At 35.1% G+C, this 16,883-nt stretch overlaps 1 protein-coding gene across 3 annotated transcripts in view; it reads left to right on the top strand.

Annotated features, from left to right (window-relative positions):
- LOC132145120 (oxidation resistance protein 1-like) overlaps positions 1–16,883 on the top strand; it is a 62,139-nt gene that overhangs the window by 2,363 nt on the left and 42,893 nt on the right. For all 3 annotated transcript variants that reach the window (XM_059555864.1, XM_059555863.1, XM_059555866.1), the window contains exons 2-3: positions 1,986–2,073; positions 12,670–12,866. In XM_059555864.1, coding sequence (XP_059411847.1) covers positions 2,057–2,073; positions 12,670–12,866 — 214 coding nt within the window. In that variant the 5' untranslated portion in view covers positions 1,986–2,056. The remainder of the gene's footprint in view (positions 1–1,985; positions 2,074–12,669; positions 12,867–16,883) is intronic.

Here is a 16,883-nt window from a genome sequence, read left to right as displayed (position 1 = left end):
TGTGGTTAATTATATGTATATTTCTTTTTCACTAGTCCTGGACATTGTCATAAGCCTCTGTAAGTAATGACTGTTTGTTATTCTCTCCCAGAGGCCACGTCCCATCAATCTAGTGTGCTGAACTTTGGTAGTTCCCTCCTGTTGTGTGATATATGGTCCAGATGTTTATTAATGAGGCTCATTAGTGACTAGAAATTTGTGTTTACTTTGTATTTATACCATGTCAAGTCACATATATTTCACAGAAATGAACAGTAAAATAACAGTGAAGTAATTTCAGAAGTAATGAATTTTGCAACAATAACTTCGGTTGTAAAGCAGCTCTACAGAACACAATTGCCATCATTCAGTTCCAATTAGTTCAGTGTTGATTCAATTGAGTTCAATAACAGTCTCAGTGTTGCAAAGTTTATCAGTTATGAAACAAAGCAGCTCTACAGAAAGCAGTAGTATATTTAAGCTCAGTTGAGGCCAATGCTGAACCTGTTGAATCCAATGAATGTGTCGATGTTGCAAAGTTCATCCATTTTGCATCAAATTTGATTCAGCTATTAATCAGCCCTACAGAAGACAAATCATAATAGCCTTCATGCATGCATTAAAATACAGTAAATATATTTTTATATGCATCAGTCTCAAATCCTTAGTGTTTAGTCATGGTCATGAGCAATTTGATTATAGTGCACTGGTTCTGTTTATATCTGAGGCGGAACAATTACTGTTGTCATTTTGTGCTTTGGCTTACTGTAATGAAACCAGATGGCCAGAAGGTCATTCTCAATTAAGGAAAATCCATTTCCATTCATAAAGTTATCCATTATCGTCTTCATTTAATGTCCCAGTTTCTTTTCATCATTATTAGGACCAGAAGCCATTCTAATTTTGCTGTCCATTGTGTACAGCCTGCTGCTTTTATACTTTCCCAGTCCCATCCTAGAGATTAAACATGTCTCCTTTTGCTTGATGTATTAATATTGTGGATATACCAATGATTTTTACCTATGCTTTGTGGTTGAGGCAGGTTGATGGTTAGACTAGTAGAATAGCAGAAGGTGCCTATGTCTTATACAGGCCGTGTTCATACATTATTTATACACTCTGTTTGGATTTGCAACCCTAGTTGACATGTCTTATCTTCCACTGATCTCATTAGCTAACAAAGATTTTGACAAGCAGAAGAAGTTTTGGGACCCTAGCTAGTGCACGGCTGAAATAAGACCTGTGCTATGGCAGGTGTCTGCAAATATTTGAATAATATTAAAATATTCAGTGTCATCCATTTAAACTGAGAGAGAGATGAAAAACAGGAATTATAGGCATTAGCATTTTAATACCCTTCAGGATGAGTCTTGGTTTCTTAATGACAATATAATTGAGTTAGCAGTACAATGTTAGCTCTAATGTTATCAGCCAAAGTGGACAACACTCTTAAAATAAAGGTTATATATTTGCATCAGTGGTGATGAAACTTTAACATCCATGGAAACACAAGCACAAAAGGTTCTTCATAGTGGAAACAGGTTTGTTAAAATGCTCTTTATATAAAGACAAAAATTGTTATTTTATAAAACCGTTCCCTGAAAGGTTCTTTGGGGAAACAAAAATGGTTCTTCTATTGCATTTTTGCGAAAACCCACTATTGGAACATTTATTTTTAAAAGTGAATCTACATTTACATGTCTTCATCTGCACTTAAAATATAACCTTAGACTGTAGACAGGAAATATACTAGCTATTTCCTTTGTAAACACCATCTGGTTGGTAATTCGTGGACAGAAAACAAACATTGTCTGTTGACGGAAGTATCGAGCTCCCTCAGATTTTGCTCAAGGCTGCTGGATTGTGACTGTCAGTTGTAATTTGCTACACCATACAGGTCACACTCCTTACAGAGATGAGGTTATTGATTCTTGGATTTTTTTTTAAACCTGATACCATGAGATGGTGATTGAACCTCACCCTGTAACCATACTCTTCTCCTACAGGTCTACTCCATAGAGCTGGCCTATCGCTGTCATTGTGTCACCCATCCAACACAGGAAAACAAGGATCCAAAATGTTCAACACAAAGAGGTCAGTACACAGTAGTGGTTCTATGTGCTTTTATATGTGGTGTTTTTGTTTGTTTATCTCTGTTATCAGTGTTGTTTTTTTCAATACTGTACTTGGGGTTAAATGTATCTTCAAAACACTAGTCCTGCAACTGCATAGCAGCACGATAAATCATGTTTTCTTTAGAAAAATATTATAGTTTTGTGATTATTGGGTACAAACATGCATTTGCAAAGAGATTTGTATGCATTTGTATATATTTCTTTCTGCGGCTTACATTTATATATTTTTTGTTAGTTAATTTCAATGGAACCACCGCATATTTAAAAATACCAGCAGAGAGACTTTCCGGAGAGCTTGCCATTTTCTTTTTCTGGTCATGCTGCAAATGTCAAGTTTAATATATAGTTAAAAATATTTACTGATTGATGTGGAGATGTGGCAGCAGAGGTTATTTGTTTACAATGGCTGGAGGTCTTCCTATTTGATGCATGGACCAAAACAACAGTATAGATACTTGTTCATTTAAAAAATACGCATCATAAAATAATCGACCATACAGAAACCAGTATGACTGCATGACTTAAACATTGGATGTAAATGCACCATGCCTAAGGCACACACAAAAGCAGTTCACACTAAGAGTTTTCTAAAAGTGAACTTTGTGATGAGAATCAAACTCCGGTAGCAACCCACAAGAGATAAGAGGGCATTATCATTTAAATAGAATAGACCCCAGGTGAAAGTAATCCTGGATTCTAATAAATGCAGGCTGTTCTCGACGTATTGCTGAAACATAAGTAGGGCTCTTGAATTTTGCTTTAGCCCTGTGATGCATCATTAGGAGGTTCAAGCGTAAAAATCTCAAGAGGATTACATAACCCTCTCCAACCCCTAACACAAACCTCATCTCCCCATCCCACCCCACCTCCCCACACAGCTGTCATCCCGCGTGATGGATGCCATAATCTGGATTCCTCCATATGCACTTTCCATTCCAGTATTCTGAGGATGAAATATTCTCCTCAAGGCTTCCAGACGTGCTCTAATGGTCAGCCCAACTGCATTAAAGAGGACCGACTCCATTTCTGTTTTATTGATGACTGCTTTTTGGGATTGTTAAAGGGTTTGTTTTATTTATATGTCCTTATTTTTTTCTTCTTTGTGCCAGTCAAAATGCATACATGCCTTTTCCAGCAGCATTTCAGGATGTTTGGAAGGAAGTCCTTTGAGATTTAGTTTTATTTTTAGCTGCAGAAGTACTCGCCTGTTATCTCTGCAAGAAACTCTGATGAATTGTTTGGAAAAAGTATAGAATTTATTTTTATAGCTTCTTTATAGCTTCCTGTTGATTACATTAAAAAGTCAAAGGGTGATTTTTGACAAGAATAGTCTGAAGCAAGGTTTTAAGGCAGTATTATTAGGAGAACGGTTCTCCTAATGGCAGTATAATCAAGCCTCATCTCTGGATTTGTCCCGGCTAATGGAGTAACTACGCAAGTACATGACGTAAGGCTAGAAAAGAAAGGTATTGGTTTACAGAATTCTTAGTCCAGGTGAACAAGGATCGCAGTGGCAGGTTTAACTAATCACTAATCTAAATTAAGCTGAGAGCTGTTTCAGCTTTACCTGATTAACTGAAGGCATAGTGTCTGTTTAGGATGGAACAAAGCCATCTGTTACTAAAATATTTGGTTACAGGTTTTTTTGTTCCCTGAAAAAATAACTGTTAGCAGCAAAAAAAACATGCTTGAGTTTTGAGTATTTAATGTAATAATAATCAATGTATATTTTAATTTATATCAAAAAGCACATCTTTACATATTCTTAAAATGAGTTATTATTTAATGAGCTGTTCCCATATAGCTGAGGTGCTCATGTAAGCAACACAAGTTTGAGTCTGGCTGATCCGATCATTTCCTGTGGTTTTTATACAAAAATGGCAAAACATTCATAGGTTCATAGAATCCAGCAAGTTATTTTTAAAGGGGTTAACTAAAACTAAAACCATAAAAATGCCACTTGAATGTTAACTGAAATAAAAAGCAACGTGTCTCATTTTATTGTTTAACTTTGCAGGTCTTCCAGCCAATTCTATCAAACCTTTACAATTAATTCAGAACGCGGCAGCAAGATTAATTTTTAATGAGCCAAAGAGGGTACATGTCACACCTCTGTTTATCAATTTGCACTGGCTTCCAATAGCTGCTCGTATAAAATTCAAGGCATTGATGTTTGCCTACAAAACTACCACTGGCTCTGCACCCATTTACCTAAATTTGTTACTTCAGACTTATGTGCCTCTAGAAGCTTGCGTTCTGCAAGTGAACGTCGCTTGATTGTGCCATCCCAAAGAAGCACAAAGTCACTTTTACAGACTTTTAAATTAAATGTTCCCTCCTGGTGGAATGACCTCCCCAACTCAATCCGGACAGCTGAGTCCTTAGCCATCTTCAAGAATCGGCTTAAAACACATCTCTTCCATCTTTATTTGACCCTCTAACTTTAACACTCACTATTCTAACTAACTACCTTTCTAATCTTTTTATATTCTATTTTCTTTTCATTAATTATGCAATTGTATGTGTGTGTGTGTATGTGTAAAGACCTCTAACACTAGCTTGCTCTATTCTTTTTTTATTCTATCTGTTTTCTTTACATTATATTCTTTAAAATCCCATGCTATGTGTACTGTGTTAACCTAACTGAGACTTGTTATAGCACTTATATATCATTGCTCTTTTTGTTGTTTTTGATTGCTTCCGCAGTCCTCATCTGTAAGTCGCTTTGGATAAAAGCGTCTGCTAAATGAATAAATGTAAATGTAAATGTAACTTTTTATTTTACTGTAAAACTAAAACTGAGATAAAAATGAATCAAAATCTAGGTAACACTTTATTTTACGGTTACATCTATTAATTGCTTATTACTAACTAACTATGACTTTTCTCTCAATAAATTCTTAATTTTCTGCTAATTAATAGTTAGTAAGGTAGTTGTTAGGTTTAGGTATTGGGTAAGATTAGGTATGTAGAATAAGGTCATGTAGAATAAGGCATTAATATGTGCTTAATTAGCTCTAATACATGGCTAATATTCTAGTAATATACAGGTGCTGGTCATATAATTAGAATATCATCAAAAAGTTTATTTATTTCATTAATTCCATTCAAAAAGTGAAACTTGTATATTATATTCATTCATTACACACAGACTGATATATTTCAAATGTTTACTTCTATTAATTTTGATGACTATAACTGACAACTAAGGAAAATCCAAAATTCAGTATCTCAGAAAATTTGAATATTACTTAAGACCAATACAAAGAAAGGATTTTTAGAAATCATGGCCAACTGAAAAGTATGAACATGAAAGTATGAGCATGTACAGCACTCAACACTTAGTTAGGGCTCCTTTTTTCCTGAATTACTGTAGCAATGCGATTGGCATGGAGTCGATCAGTCTGTGGCACTGGTCAGGTGTTATGAGAGCCCAGGTTGCTCTAACAGAGGCCTTAAGCTCTTCTGCATTGTTGGGTCTGGCATATCGCATCTTCCTTTTCACAATCTAAAATTCCTGGTATACGGCTGTGTTGACCTCGGACCTCAGAAAACACAGTGGACCAACACCAGCAGATGACATGGCACCACACCATCACTGACTGTGGAAACTTTACACTGGACCTCAAGAAACGTGGATTATGTGCCTCTCCTCTCTTCCACCAAACTCTGGGACACTGATTCCCAAAGGAAATGCAAAATTCACTTTCATCAGAGAACATAACTTTGGACCACTCAGCAGCAGTCCAGTCCTTTTGTCTTTAGACGCTTCTGACGCTGTCTGTTGTTCAAGAGTGGCTTGACACAAGGAATGCGACAGCTGAAACCCATGCCTTGCATACATCTGTGTGTATTGGTTCTTGTAGCACTGTCTCCAGCTGCAGTCCACTCTTTGTGAATCTCCCCCACATTTTTGAATGGGTTTTGTTTCACAATCCTCTCCAGGGTGCGGTTATCCCTATTGCTTGTACACCTTTTTTCTACCACATCTTTTCCTTCCCTTCACCTCTCTATTAATGTGCTTGGACACAGAGCTCTGTGAACAGCCAGCCTCTTTTGCAATGACCTTTTGTGTCTTGCCCTCCTTTTGCAAGGTGTCAATGGTCATCTTTTGGACAACTGTCAAGTCAGCAGTCTTCCCCATGATTGTGTAGCCTACAGAACTAGACTGAGAGACCATTTAAAGGCCTTTGCAGGTGTTTTGAATTAATTCGCTGATTAGAGTGTGGCACCAGGTGTCTTCAATATTGAACCTTTTCACAATATTCTAATTTTCTGAGATACTGAATTTGGGATTTTCCTTAGTTGTCAGTTATAATCATGGCTGTAGCCAGCTATGAGGTAAATTTTTCATGTTCGAAAATAACATTTGTTCTCTGATTGACTAATTTGCTGCTAGACGTCTCATATGAATGTCTGCATGTATATTCAGAATGTTTAGCGTCCGTGGTATGAAAATGACACTTCCAAAGTGAACGAGTCATCAGAGTTGAGAGCGAGTGCGAGACAAAGCCTCCGTGTTGCCAGATCCAGCTATTGTAAGCATTTGTTTTTACTAGTTTTTTCACTAAATTTAACACTTTAGAAAGTCGCTTTGGATAAAAGCTTCTGCTAAATGCATAAATTTAGTAATAAAGTTAGCATAAAGTTAATAAAGTCGATCATGTCAAAATATGTATGCCACACATCTGACCTTCTGCACCACTGCAGCTGACTGTCAGGTAATGTCTTTTGTAATCTTAACTATCACCCCATAAATATAGTATTAACAAACTTTGATGGAATAAATAGGGTATGATGTAAAAATGAGCATCCCTCCAAAAACATCTACATTTCTGTCTCTTTTCTTTTCAAGTGTTAAAGTATATAATTAGTTGTATTTATAGGGGTTATTATAGCACAATTCTATAATAAGGGGATTATTATATAAACCCCCTGGACCTCACTAATTGTCAAAGCCTGGCTACAGCCATGGTTATAATCATCAAAATTAAAAGAAATAAACATTTGAAATATATCAGTCTGTGTGTAATGGATGAATGTAATATACACGTTTCACTTTTTGAATGGAATTAGTGAAATAAATCAACTTTTTGATGATATTCTAATTATATGACCAGCACCTGTACATGTTAGTAAGCAATTAATAGATGTAACCGTAAAATAAAGTGTTACCAAAGTCTATATGGACATTAGGGTTGTAACGATTAATCGTGAGATATGTGATGATTAAAATAGGTTGAGATGCCAAACAAATGGCGATACAATTGGAGTAGGAGAAACACTATCTTTAGAAAAGTTTATGTGGTATTTTCCTCTGAACAATGCATATTGAAGTAGTGTTCATAAAGCCCCTCTGCTTTATTTACAGAGGTAACCCGGGAAACACTGTATCAATGCTGTTCATAAGCGCCACCTGCTGGCAGAGAGTGAATTTGGGTCTCATTCAGTGCATCTGCTGTTCTGTTCAGATTTTTTATATAGAATAGTTTCACAAAACTAAAGTCAGACCATTCTGTTTATGTGTCAAATTTCGAAATTATACAGTCTAATTTAGATTAAAAATGTATTTATATAAAATGTATTTATATAAATAAAAGTCTATATGGTGCATCTTTGTTCGGATCATAATTAAAATCAAGTGGTTGCCTCTAATTTTAAATGCAAAGAGCACAGACAAAGCCTTAGTTTGTTTATATTAATAGATTTCTTTATTTGTGTAACTTGCTTGTTTGTTTTAAAATATCTGTTTAATTTTGTTATATTTCAATTTCACAAAGAAACGTGCAGCAATAGCCTAATAAAACTACATCTTTTCATTTAATGTATAATGTCTTCAATCTCATTTTGTAAAAAAAAAAAAAAAAAGAAAGAAAATTGTGAGAAAATCGAACCGTGGAATCAAAATTGTGAATCAAATCGTGTATTGAGTGAATCGTTACAGCCCTAATGGACATATTTAAAAAAAATAGCTAATAAAATGACAGAAATGCACAACAAAGTTGCTCAAACTTTAACATCAAAACAGAAAATACAAAAACTGCTATAATAGTATATAATAGTGTACCAGTGATACTAAATACACTTTGTTGTTTCCTAATCAGTTTCTCTCTCTTAATAATAGGTAAAAAAAAAGTCCAGTTAAAAAAAACAAAGTACAGAATTAGACACACTACTGTTCAAATAAATGTTTCTTGAGCATATACAAATGATTTCTGAAGGATTATGTGACACTGAAGAGTGATGAAAAATTCAGCTTTGCCATCACAGGGATAAATAACAAACAGAAAACATTTGTTTCCATTTCCTAAATCTTTTCATTTCAAAATATGATCAAATACATTATTTGTGATCATAAGAGGCTCTGTAGAGGAGTGGTAGGAGTGATGCTATGTATACTCTATAGATACAGTGTTGTAAGATGAAAGCCATTTCTTGCGGGATAAATTAAACATGGTCCCATCTGAATTACGTAAGAGGACAAAAAAAGTATTTTAGATAATAGTAGCAATAGTAGGGGATGTTTTGATGTGAAGCCTATATAGCGCATATCTTATAAACACAAACACCCATGTGCTGCATACAGAAAGTTTTGTAGGCCTCCTGAAAGTAAAAGACACGCTTTTCTTGAAGAAAAAGATCAGTTAAGTGGAAGAAGACCCTGATGTTCTTAAAATATCGCCTTGTGAAATTTAATTTCGAGTGTAACTATGAAAAATGGCTGTGACTGAGAAATTGCCTTTAGGCCCTCCTTAATTAGTAACAAATATTTTTATTTCTGGAGTGATTCATCTTCTAAGATAGTCGTTTGTGGAGTTATACCATATCCAACCTTGCGTAATTTAGTTTGACTTGTCTGTCTTTTGCAGAAAGGCAGGAAACTTTGCAATAACTAGAGTGTCTAGCTATAAAAACATGAAGGAACACAAAGTACTTTTCTTAGAGAGGATTGTGCAGCCTGTACTACAAACTCAAGTGCTTGCGTAATAAGCCAGCATGGAGACTTTGGCTGATGTTTCAAGAGTGATGGGTGGCATGAATGCAACCGTGCAATTTATAGTCATATCAAAATTGGCTTGGCATTGCTGAGAAACTTATGCAAATTATATGTATTTGATTGCAGCATATTAAATAATTTAATACTACATCTCCAGAGAAATATACTACTCATTTGAATACACTCTTTAAAACTGAAGGGCACATTTATAATAATCTAAATTGTGTTTGACAGGATGGACAAAATAACTCTCAGAAAAATTGATTGGTCTCTGGTTTCTGTCTACAGAGTGTCTCTCCTGGCTTTTAATAGAAATACTGAATATCTTTCTTCTTGCCTTGTTAAATTGAGCATAGTTTAAAGGTCTGCTTTTTGTCTGATGCTATTTAAATATGAATAAATAATAAAATAATTTTATTAGCATTAGGATGAGGTTTTATTACAAGTAATGAGTGTTTAATGCAAACTGTGGGCCAGAATAGAAATAAAACTAAAAAAGAAATTATTTTAAGAATTTAAGTTTGTTTTGCTTCTCAAATGATCTTTTATGCTATGAAAATACAATCTCAGATGTTAGGATAAGGCTAGTTATCGAACGATATTTTTAACTGCCAATGCCGACATCTCGGAAAGCATTGGGGCGGTAGCCGATATAAATTGATTATATCCAAAATTGATTATATGATTCCAATGATATAGTTTCTCTTTGTCTTTATCGTTATATTTGTGGTGTGGACTCTGCTATTCTTTAATATTGAGAACGATTTTTAGAACTATATCTTTATTGTTATCTTTATAGTTATCATCCCAGGTGTGAACGAGCCTTAAGTTGAAGGCTAAGGCGAAGTCATGATAAATGTGTATCCAAAATTGACTATTGCACATGAAAAAATTTATGTCAAGCCAAGTCATATAAATGAATTCGCTGCATTCGGTTGCAATCTCTCTATTTATGGCAGTAGTGAAGTTATTTTATTTGTTGCAGCTATTTTAGATTAGACTCTGCATTTCTGTCCTAGCTTGTGAAAACCGACATTTCCCCCAGTAGTCTTTTTCTTTTTGTTAGTGTTTGTTTTTGTACAACATAATCAACAGTGACTCAGTTCCGGACTTAGATTTCACGATTTCATTATAAATACATACATCTGCTTTGCATCTGTTGCCTTTTGTTGACATTGTATTGCATTGGTTATTGCGAAGAGGATGTTGCTATGCAGAGACCTTACTTTGTAGTCTGTCAAATTATAAAAAATCTGAAAAGTAAAGTTCTTAAGTTCTGCTTGCATTTGGCTGAAGATATAACAAGACATTTAGGTGATGTATAAATCAGAATAGTAATAGACAGATTTAGGTTAGTTAATATTTTATTATTTAATAAGATCAGCCCCCATAGGGTATCGATCTAACACCTGCTGCTGTTATGTAATATTTAAGGAGTTATAAAATCTGTCCTAATCTCTATTAGTTCTCTTTTTCCCTTCATTAAACGTGTTCCATGCTGAAACAGACATATTATGAATGATAAATGGTAGTTTTACATGTTTTAATGCATTCATATTTTTACAGTGGGTTCATGCATAGAGTAAAATGGCACCTAATGGAAAGGTTGTATACAGGTTTGTAGTGGATTTTCTTTTGACTGTAGTGTTTTTGATGTTTTGAAGGTGAGCAGTCTGCTCTACTGGATGAAAAAATTTTTACCCACCATTTTAATCAGCTAATTTACACATGGCACGGTGATGCTTGGCTGTTGGCATTGATAAAGGTCTCCAGAGAGTATGTGCTTTGAATAATCAATGCAAACCAAAATCTCATCATGTTAGGTTTCATTTGCAGGACAAATTTGTGTGAATGTGACTAGAAAACCCTTGTGAATTGTTGCTCGATCAATGCAAAAATGTACATGTAAGAAGTGTTTTTCAAATAAACAATTTTTCAGATTTCTTTATGAATGAGTGTTTCAAAAAGAGTGTCTGCACCTCACAAGTTTTTAGTGGATGCAATTGATATAAAATTGTGAAAAAATCTAGTTTCAATCTCAAATGACAGGACAAGTCATGCATGGAAATCCATTGGTGAAAAGACGTGTAGGAACCCTGAAACTATCCTTTCAGTGTCCCTTTTCATCCTTTCAGTGTCCTTTTTCAGTATCCCTTTTTCATGTAAGGTTTAGTTTCTTTTTCTGGTTTTGTTAGTTTTCGAATCACAGCCAGTTTACAGTAGGCAATTCTGCAGATGAACTACCTGGGTGTTGATCTCTTAGATAAAGCTTGAATGCTGTTGACATGTAGAATGCTTCTGATGAGCAGTTTCACGTTTACCTTGACAATTGTAAATGAGAGCGAGTCCATTAGCTGATAAGTTCAGCCCAGATTTATGGCATCTTAATGTCTCCCTATGGGACAATAAAAGCAGGTGATCTAGTCATGAGAATGAAGCCTAATTTAGCCGAGAGAAAGAAGCCCTCTTTACCAATGTCAACAGCAATATCCTTTAGCAACCTGCTTTAGTTTGCCAGTGTTTATTGACATTTACCATGTCGCTACTCAATATTGATATCAAAGTTCTCAGAATTAGTTTTGAGTTTAAACATGAGTCGGAGGCATCAAGGTGGTTAGTTCCTAAAAGGACCCTTAAAATCGTCTTGGCAGTATTATGCTTTCTATTGTCCTGCAGTTGTATGCATTGAGCTCATTGCTCGGGTGAAAGAGTTAGTGTGAGTCTTCAGACTGTTCTCTCTGAATCTAGGTCAGTTCATCTGGAAAGGGCTATTTGTCTGTTTCCATCATTAGTGCTGTCTGCAGCCACTGGTCTTCAGCTTACTCCTTTACTGCAGCATCTCCAAAAGAGTCACTTAAAATGCTTTCTCCATGCTATACCTTTAAGCACTCTGCAAATTAAGCACAATACAATATGTATTGATTTTGTGTGGTATTTCAGCAAAAATGCTTGATGCTCTGTTTGTATAGAGATATTAAAACATGAGTAAAAATAGATTTTGAATAGATTTATTATTATTACTATTATTAAAACAATTGTTTTATATTTGAATATATTTTAAAATGTAAATTATTCCTATTTGATCAAAGTTGAATTTTCAGCATAATTACTCCAGTCTTCAGTGTCACCTGATCCTTCAGAAATCATTCTAATATGCTGATTTAATGCTCAGGAAACATTTAATATTAATATTATGAATGCTGAAAAAAGTTGTGCTACTTAATGTGTAGTGTAACTGGGAATACAGTTTCCTATTTATTTATTTTTATTGATTTACTGATTTATTTATTTTACTAGATTTTTCTATTAATTAATTACATTTATTTATTTATTCATTCATTTAGTGTAATGCATCCTAGCATAAAAAACGTATTAATTTCTTAAAAAATTTAAGAACCCCAGACTTTTGAATAGTATGCATGCATGCATAAATAAATAAACAAATAAATGAATAAAATGTGATTTATAATATTTCTATTTACAAAATTAGAATAAAATGATTTTATTGCAAAAATTGTCTTTTAAATTGAATGTATTTTCCTCCCTTTTTAATTCTAGGTTGAAGAAGAAGTCCCAGTCAGTGGACATCCCTGATGAGGGTTATGCTGGTTCTCTGGTCAAAGACTTGCTGGCGTCGCCCCTCATACAGAATGTGGCCAGATCAGCCATAAGTGAAGAAAAGGAGATCAATACCACTAACATCCAAAAGGCTCGTAGTCCTCGACGTGGAGAGCTCAAGAGAGGGTATACCATCGGTGCGTGAGCTCTTCTTCACTAACCTTTCTGCCTAGTTTTATTATCCTTCAATCCATTCTTTATATATATATTTATATTTCCTATGGCTTCCTGAACAAAAAAGCCTATATATTAGGTTATTATTTATTATTTATCTCTGTTGTATTTTATATAATTTTAATAATTTTTCATTTAAAAAAATGTACAATGTATTTGTAGTTTGCTTTTGATCTAATTGTAAGTACTTAATGATTTTAGGGTGTAGAATTACTTAGAAGTGTTATGGTGCATTAGAAAAAATCTTAGAGAAGGATCCCCATCTAGTCCAAATCAAACACAGTAACATTAACACTGTCTAACAATGGACAATGGAAAGGAATAGTCCAGTGAGACTTATTAGTTATGCTTAATCCAGTGTTGGCACAGGAACTGGCTGTCTGGCTCTGCTGTAAGAGGAAAACAGATACCTTTGAGACTGTAATTGGAGGAGAAAAGAGGATCTCATCCCTCTGTGGACCTCCACACACACACACACATACACACACACACACACACACACACACATACAGAGTAATTACTCTTTAAGTTGTAGGAGGTGCAATAGTCTCAGACAGAGAACCCTTACAGTAACCATAATAAACGCATTGTAACTCTGACTGTAGCATCTTGATGAATCTGGCCATTTCAAAGGGGTTATAGTCAGTCTTATAAGCTTTTTGAAAGGTATACCCTACCATTTAAAAGTTTGGGGTTAGTAAGATTCTTAAATATTTTTGAAAGTCTCTTATACTCACTGGGGCTGCATTTATTTGAACAAAAATACAGTAAAAACTGAATTTAAAAATGTTTTTGTTTTAATATAATTTAAAATGTAATTTATTCCTGTGATGAAAAGCTGCATTTTCAGCATCATTACTCCAATCTTCAGTGTCACATGATCCTTCAGAAGTCATTCAGATATGCTGATTTGCTGCTCAACATAAGCAAACAGTTGCTTAGCCTTTTGTGGAAACCATGATACATTTTTTTCAGGATTATTTGATAAATACACAGGTTAAATGTCCCTTTTGATCAATTTAATGCATTTTTGTATAATAGATTAGTGTAAAATCTGAGTAGTTCTATGGCATTATTTAGGTTTTATTTATTCTCTAATTTAATATAGCCTCATTTTTTATTCTAAATCTTTATAGTCAAAAAAAACTAAACAAAAAGAGTTTTGTTTCAACATTTGACAGCCTCACTTCCAGTTTTGCTTTTTCACTTGACGTGTTATAATGAGGTGTTATAATTTTTAATGTTCTTAAAAATGAAAAATCTAGTCTTTTGTGGTGAGTGGGCTAAAGAAAACAATACAGCTTTATATTCCAACATGGTGGACAATCTAGTTGGGCTGTAAATTAAGGCCCTGTCCACATGGAGACACGTTTCGCTGTATATGCATACATTTTGTATTGTATAGGCATATCGTCCAGGCGGATCCGACGTTTTGGGAGAGTGAAACCGATAATTTTTTTGGGTCCCAGAGTGGATAAATCTGAAAACGCAGACCTTGTTTTTTCATGTGGACAGCAAATCCATATATTTTCGCTCTTAGACACCGCAACGTCACGTAACAGCAACAAAACATGAACAAACACTGGACGATTGTCTTTTTATAAACTAACATTAATACAGATTAAGAAATGTATTGTTTTTTATGTTTGTTTGTATAACGCACCTATATGTCTTCTTCTCCGTTTTTAGTGTACTTGTGGCAGAATTACAGTGCCACATACTGGTCTGGCATGTATACTACATCGTTCTGTGTCGGTTTTGTGTGGACTCAGTTATTTCTTGAGATGAGGAAAAAAAGAGTGTATAAGAAAAGCTCTGGCTTCATGTGGACGTAGCCTAAACCCCTCTGTTTTTGGTTCCCTAGCTCATGTAAAGTTCTGAAGACAGTTTAAAAGCTACTTGCAGAAAAACATTTTTGCAAAGTTGCTCATGATAAATAATGCACTGAAATAGCAGGAACATCTGCAAACACTGAACTTTGAGTTTCCAATAGTCTTGCTCTTTCAAGCTCTTTTCAAACAGCTTCTGATGTCTTGAGCACGACTACAAATAGCCATGATGCATCAAACTTACTAAAGCCCATTTTAGGAGCGTTTAAGGTGAATAAATGCACTCGATCCCTCAGGTGAGCATGTAAGCGTGCATTTTGTCTAGTTTCATACCCAGATAGCCACAGCTCGGCTAACCTTGTGAGCATACAGTAATGACTTTTTCAGCAAGATTTTTCCCAAAGGACAGATACTGGAGGCATTTTGTGACATCCCAGCATTGCTTCCATTACGGCTAATGTTACTCATTGTTACCTGCAGGGCAGGGTCGACGCCAGCCTGAGGCTTCAGTTCGGTCTCGTGGGACTGATGGTGTGGTTCTGCTATTAGTTCTCCAGCAGTAAGGCATCTCTCCCAATTAACTGTTCTGTTGAGAAAATCTTTTAATCAAAGCCCTTTGATCAGATCCTTGCTGGCTTAGTTTACTAGATGCTGTAAGTCAGACTAATTAGACTGTTAATCATGGTGATTTGTTCGCTGCCTTAAACAGTATCACATCTTTTGTTTATAGTTTATAGAAATGCTTTTTATAAATGTTTTATCAGTGTAACTTAAATATAGGATTTTTCCCATAGGCTTTACAAATTTGTGCTTGTTCTTAAATATTGCTCTTGCATTTAATGGATGCAATCAGTATAATTTTTGTCCTGGATGCTTTCTGTCTGTTTTCAGAACCATCAAGGGTTAAAGAAAAAGCACAGTGCAGCAATCTTTGCTCTTAAAGCCTTTTATAGCTGTGCGCATGTATTGGAGATTGAATCTTTACCTCTATGTGGCTCCCTCACAAACATGCACACATACACGCTCACACAAACTAATCTTCTCAAGTGAAGTGCAATGGATGCAGAGCTCCTGAAGAAAAACACCAAAATAGAGTTGATGGAAATTGCAAGCAGTACTTGCCCGTAATCAATCTACAGTAAATGTCTTTAAAAATATTGAATTTATTTGTTTTCTTTTTGGATGATATTGTGAAAGCTTACAAACTGTTATGATCGGAACCCAGGGAAACACAGGAGACGAGAGATCCAAACGCAGTGTGGTATTTATTGGGTAATCCAAATCAGAATCCAACAAGCAAGGGTCAAAACCAGAAATCAATCCAAACAAACAATAGGGGTAGGAATAGGAACTGGAACAGGAAACTTGGAAAGGGAGGGAAATGGGTGACGGAATGAAAGGACTCCATCGAGACAAAAAGAAAAAGACCGGTTAATATAGGCAGGGTAATGACTATCAAGTGAAGACACCAGAGTGCAATTAACAGGAGTGCAATTACTGTGATGAAGAGACAAGGCTTTGTGGGAATTGTAGTGCCTACGGTGAGGTGCCTATGGTAAAGTGAGAGCACTAGTGGAGACTAGGGGTGTAACGGTACGTGTATTCGGGCTTTCGGTACGGTGCACGTGTGTACCGAATGACCGTATGCAATATTTTGTGCGCGGAACATCGGTACATTTTCGTGTTTCCACACGAACATATTAAGTGGCGGAAGTCTCCGCGTTTAGCGCAAATCCCGCCTTGCAGCTGATTCTAAAGTTTTTAAAAGGCATCACGCGAGTGTGAACATCACTACAACTAGGAAAAAAATTATTGTAATTCAAACGCAGCTCCCGTCTGCATTTTTACAGACCTTTGCTCTTAATTCCGATCGGGCCAACCCAATAACGATATCTGAGAAGGTCTAAAAACTGAAACCGTTGTTGCTGCACTTTACACTTTGGAAAAGTTATATATATTTTTTTAATATGAGCAGCCCTACAAGCTGGGATTGGTAATGCTGCATTGTAATCATAGTTATTTATTTATATTTTTCATTATATTTTTTTATGTGATATTGGTTTGAGACAGAGTATTTTATTTAGTGGAGAACTTTGCAGCATTATTTTATTTCTTATTCATTTTTTATCATATATATATATATATTTTTTT

Source organism: Carassius carassius, chromosome 8 (genome assembly GCF_963082965.1).
Source record: "Carassius carassius chromosome 8, fCarCar2.1, whole genome shotgun sequence".
Lineage (NCBI taxonomy): Eukaryota > Metazoa > Chordata > Actinopteri > Cypriniformes > Cyprinidae > Carassius > Carassius carassius.
Note: the sequence above shows the minus strand (reverse complement) of the source record. Positions and strands in the feature narration are given on the sequence as shown.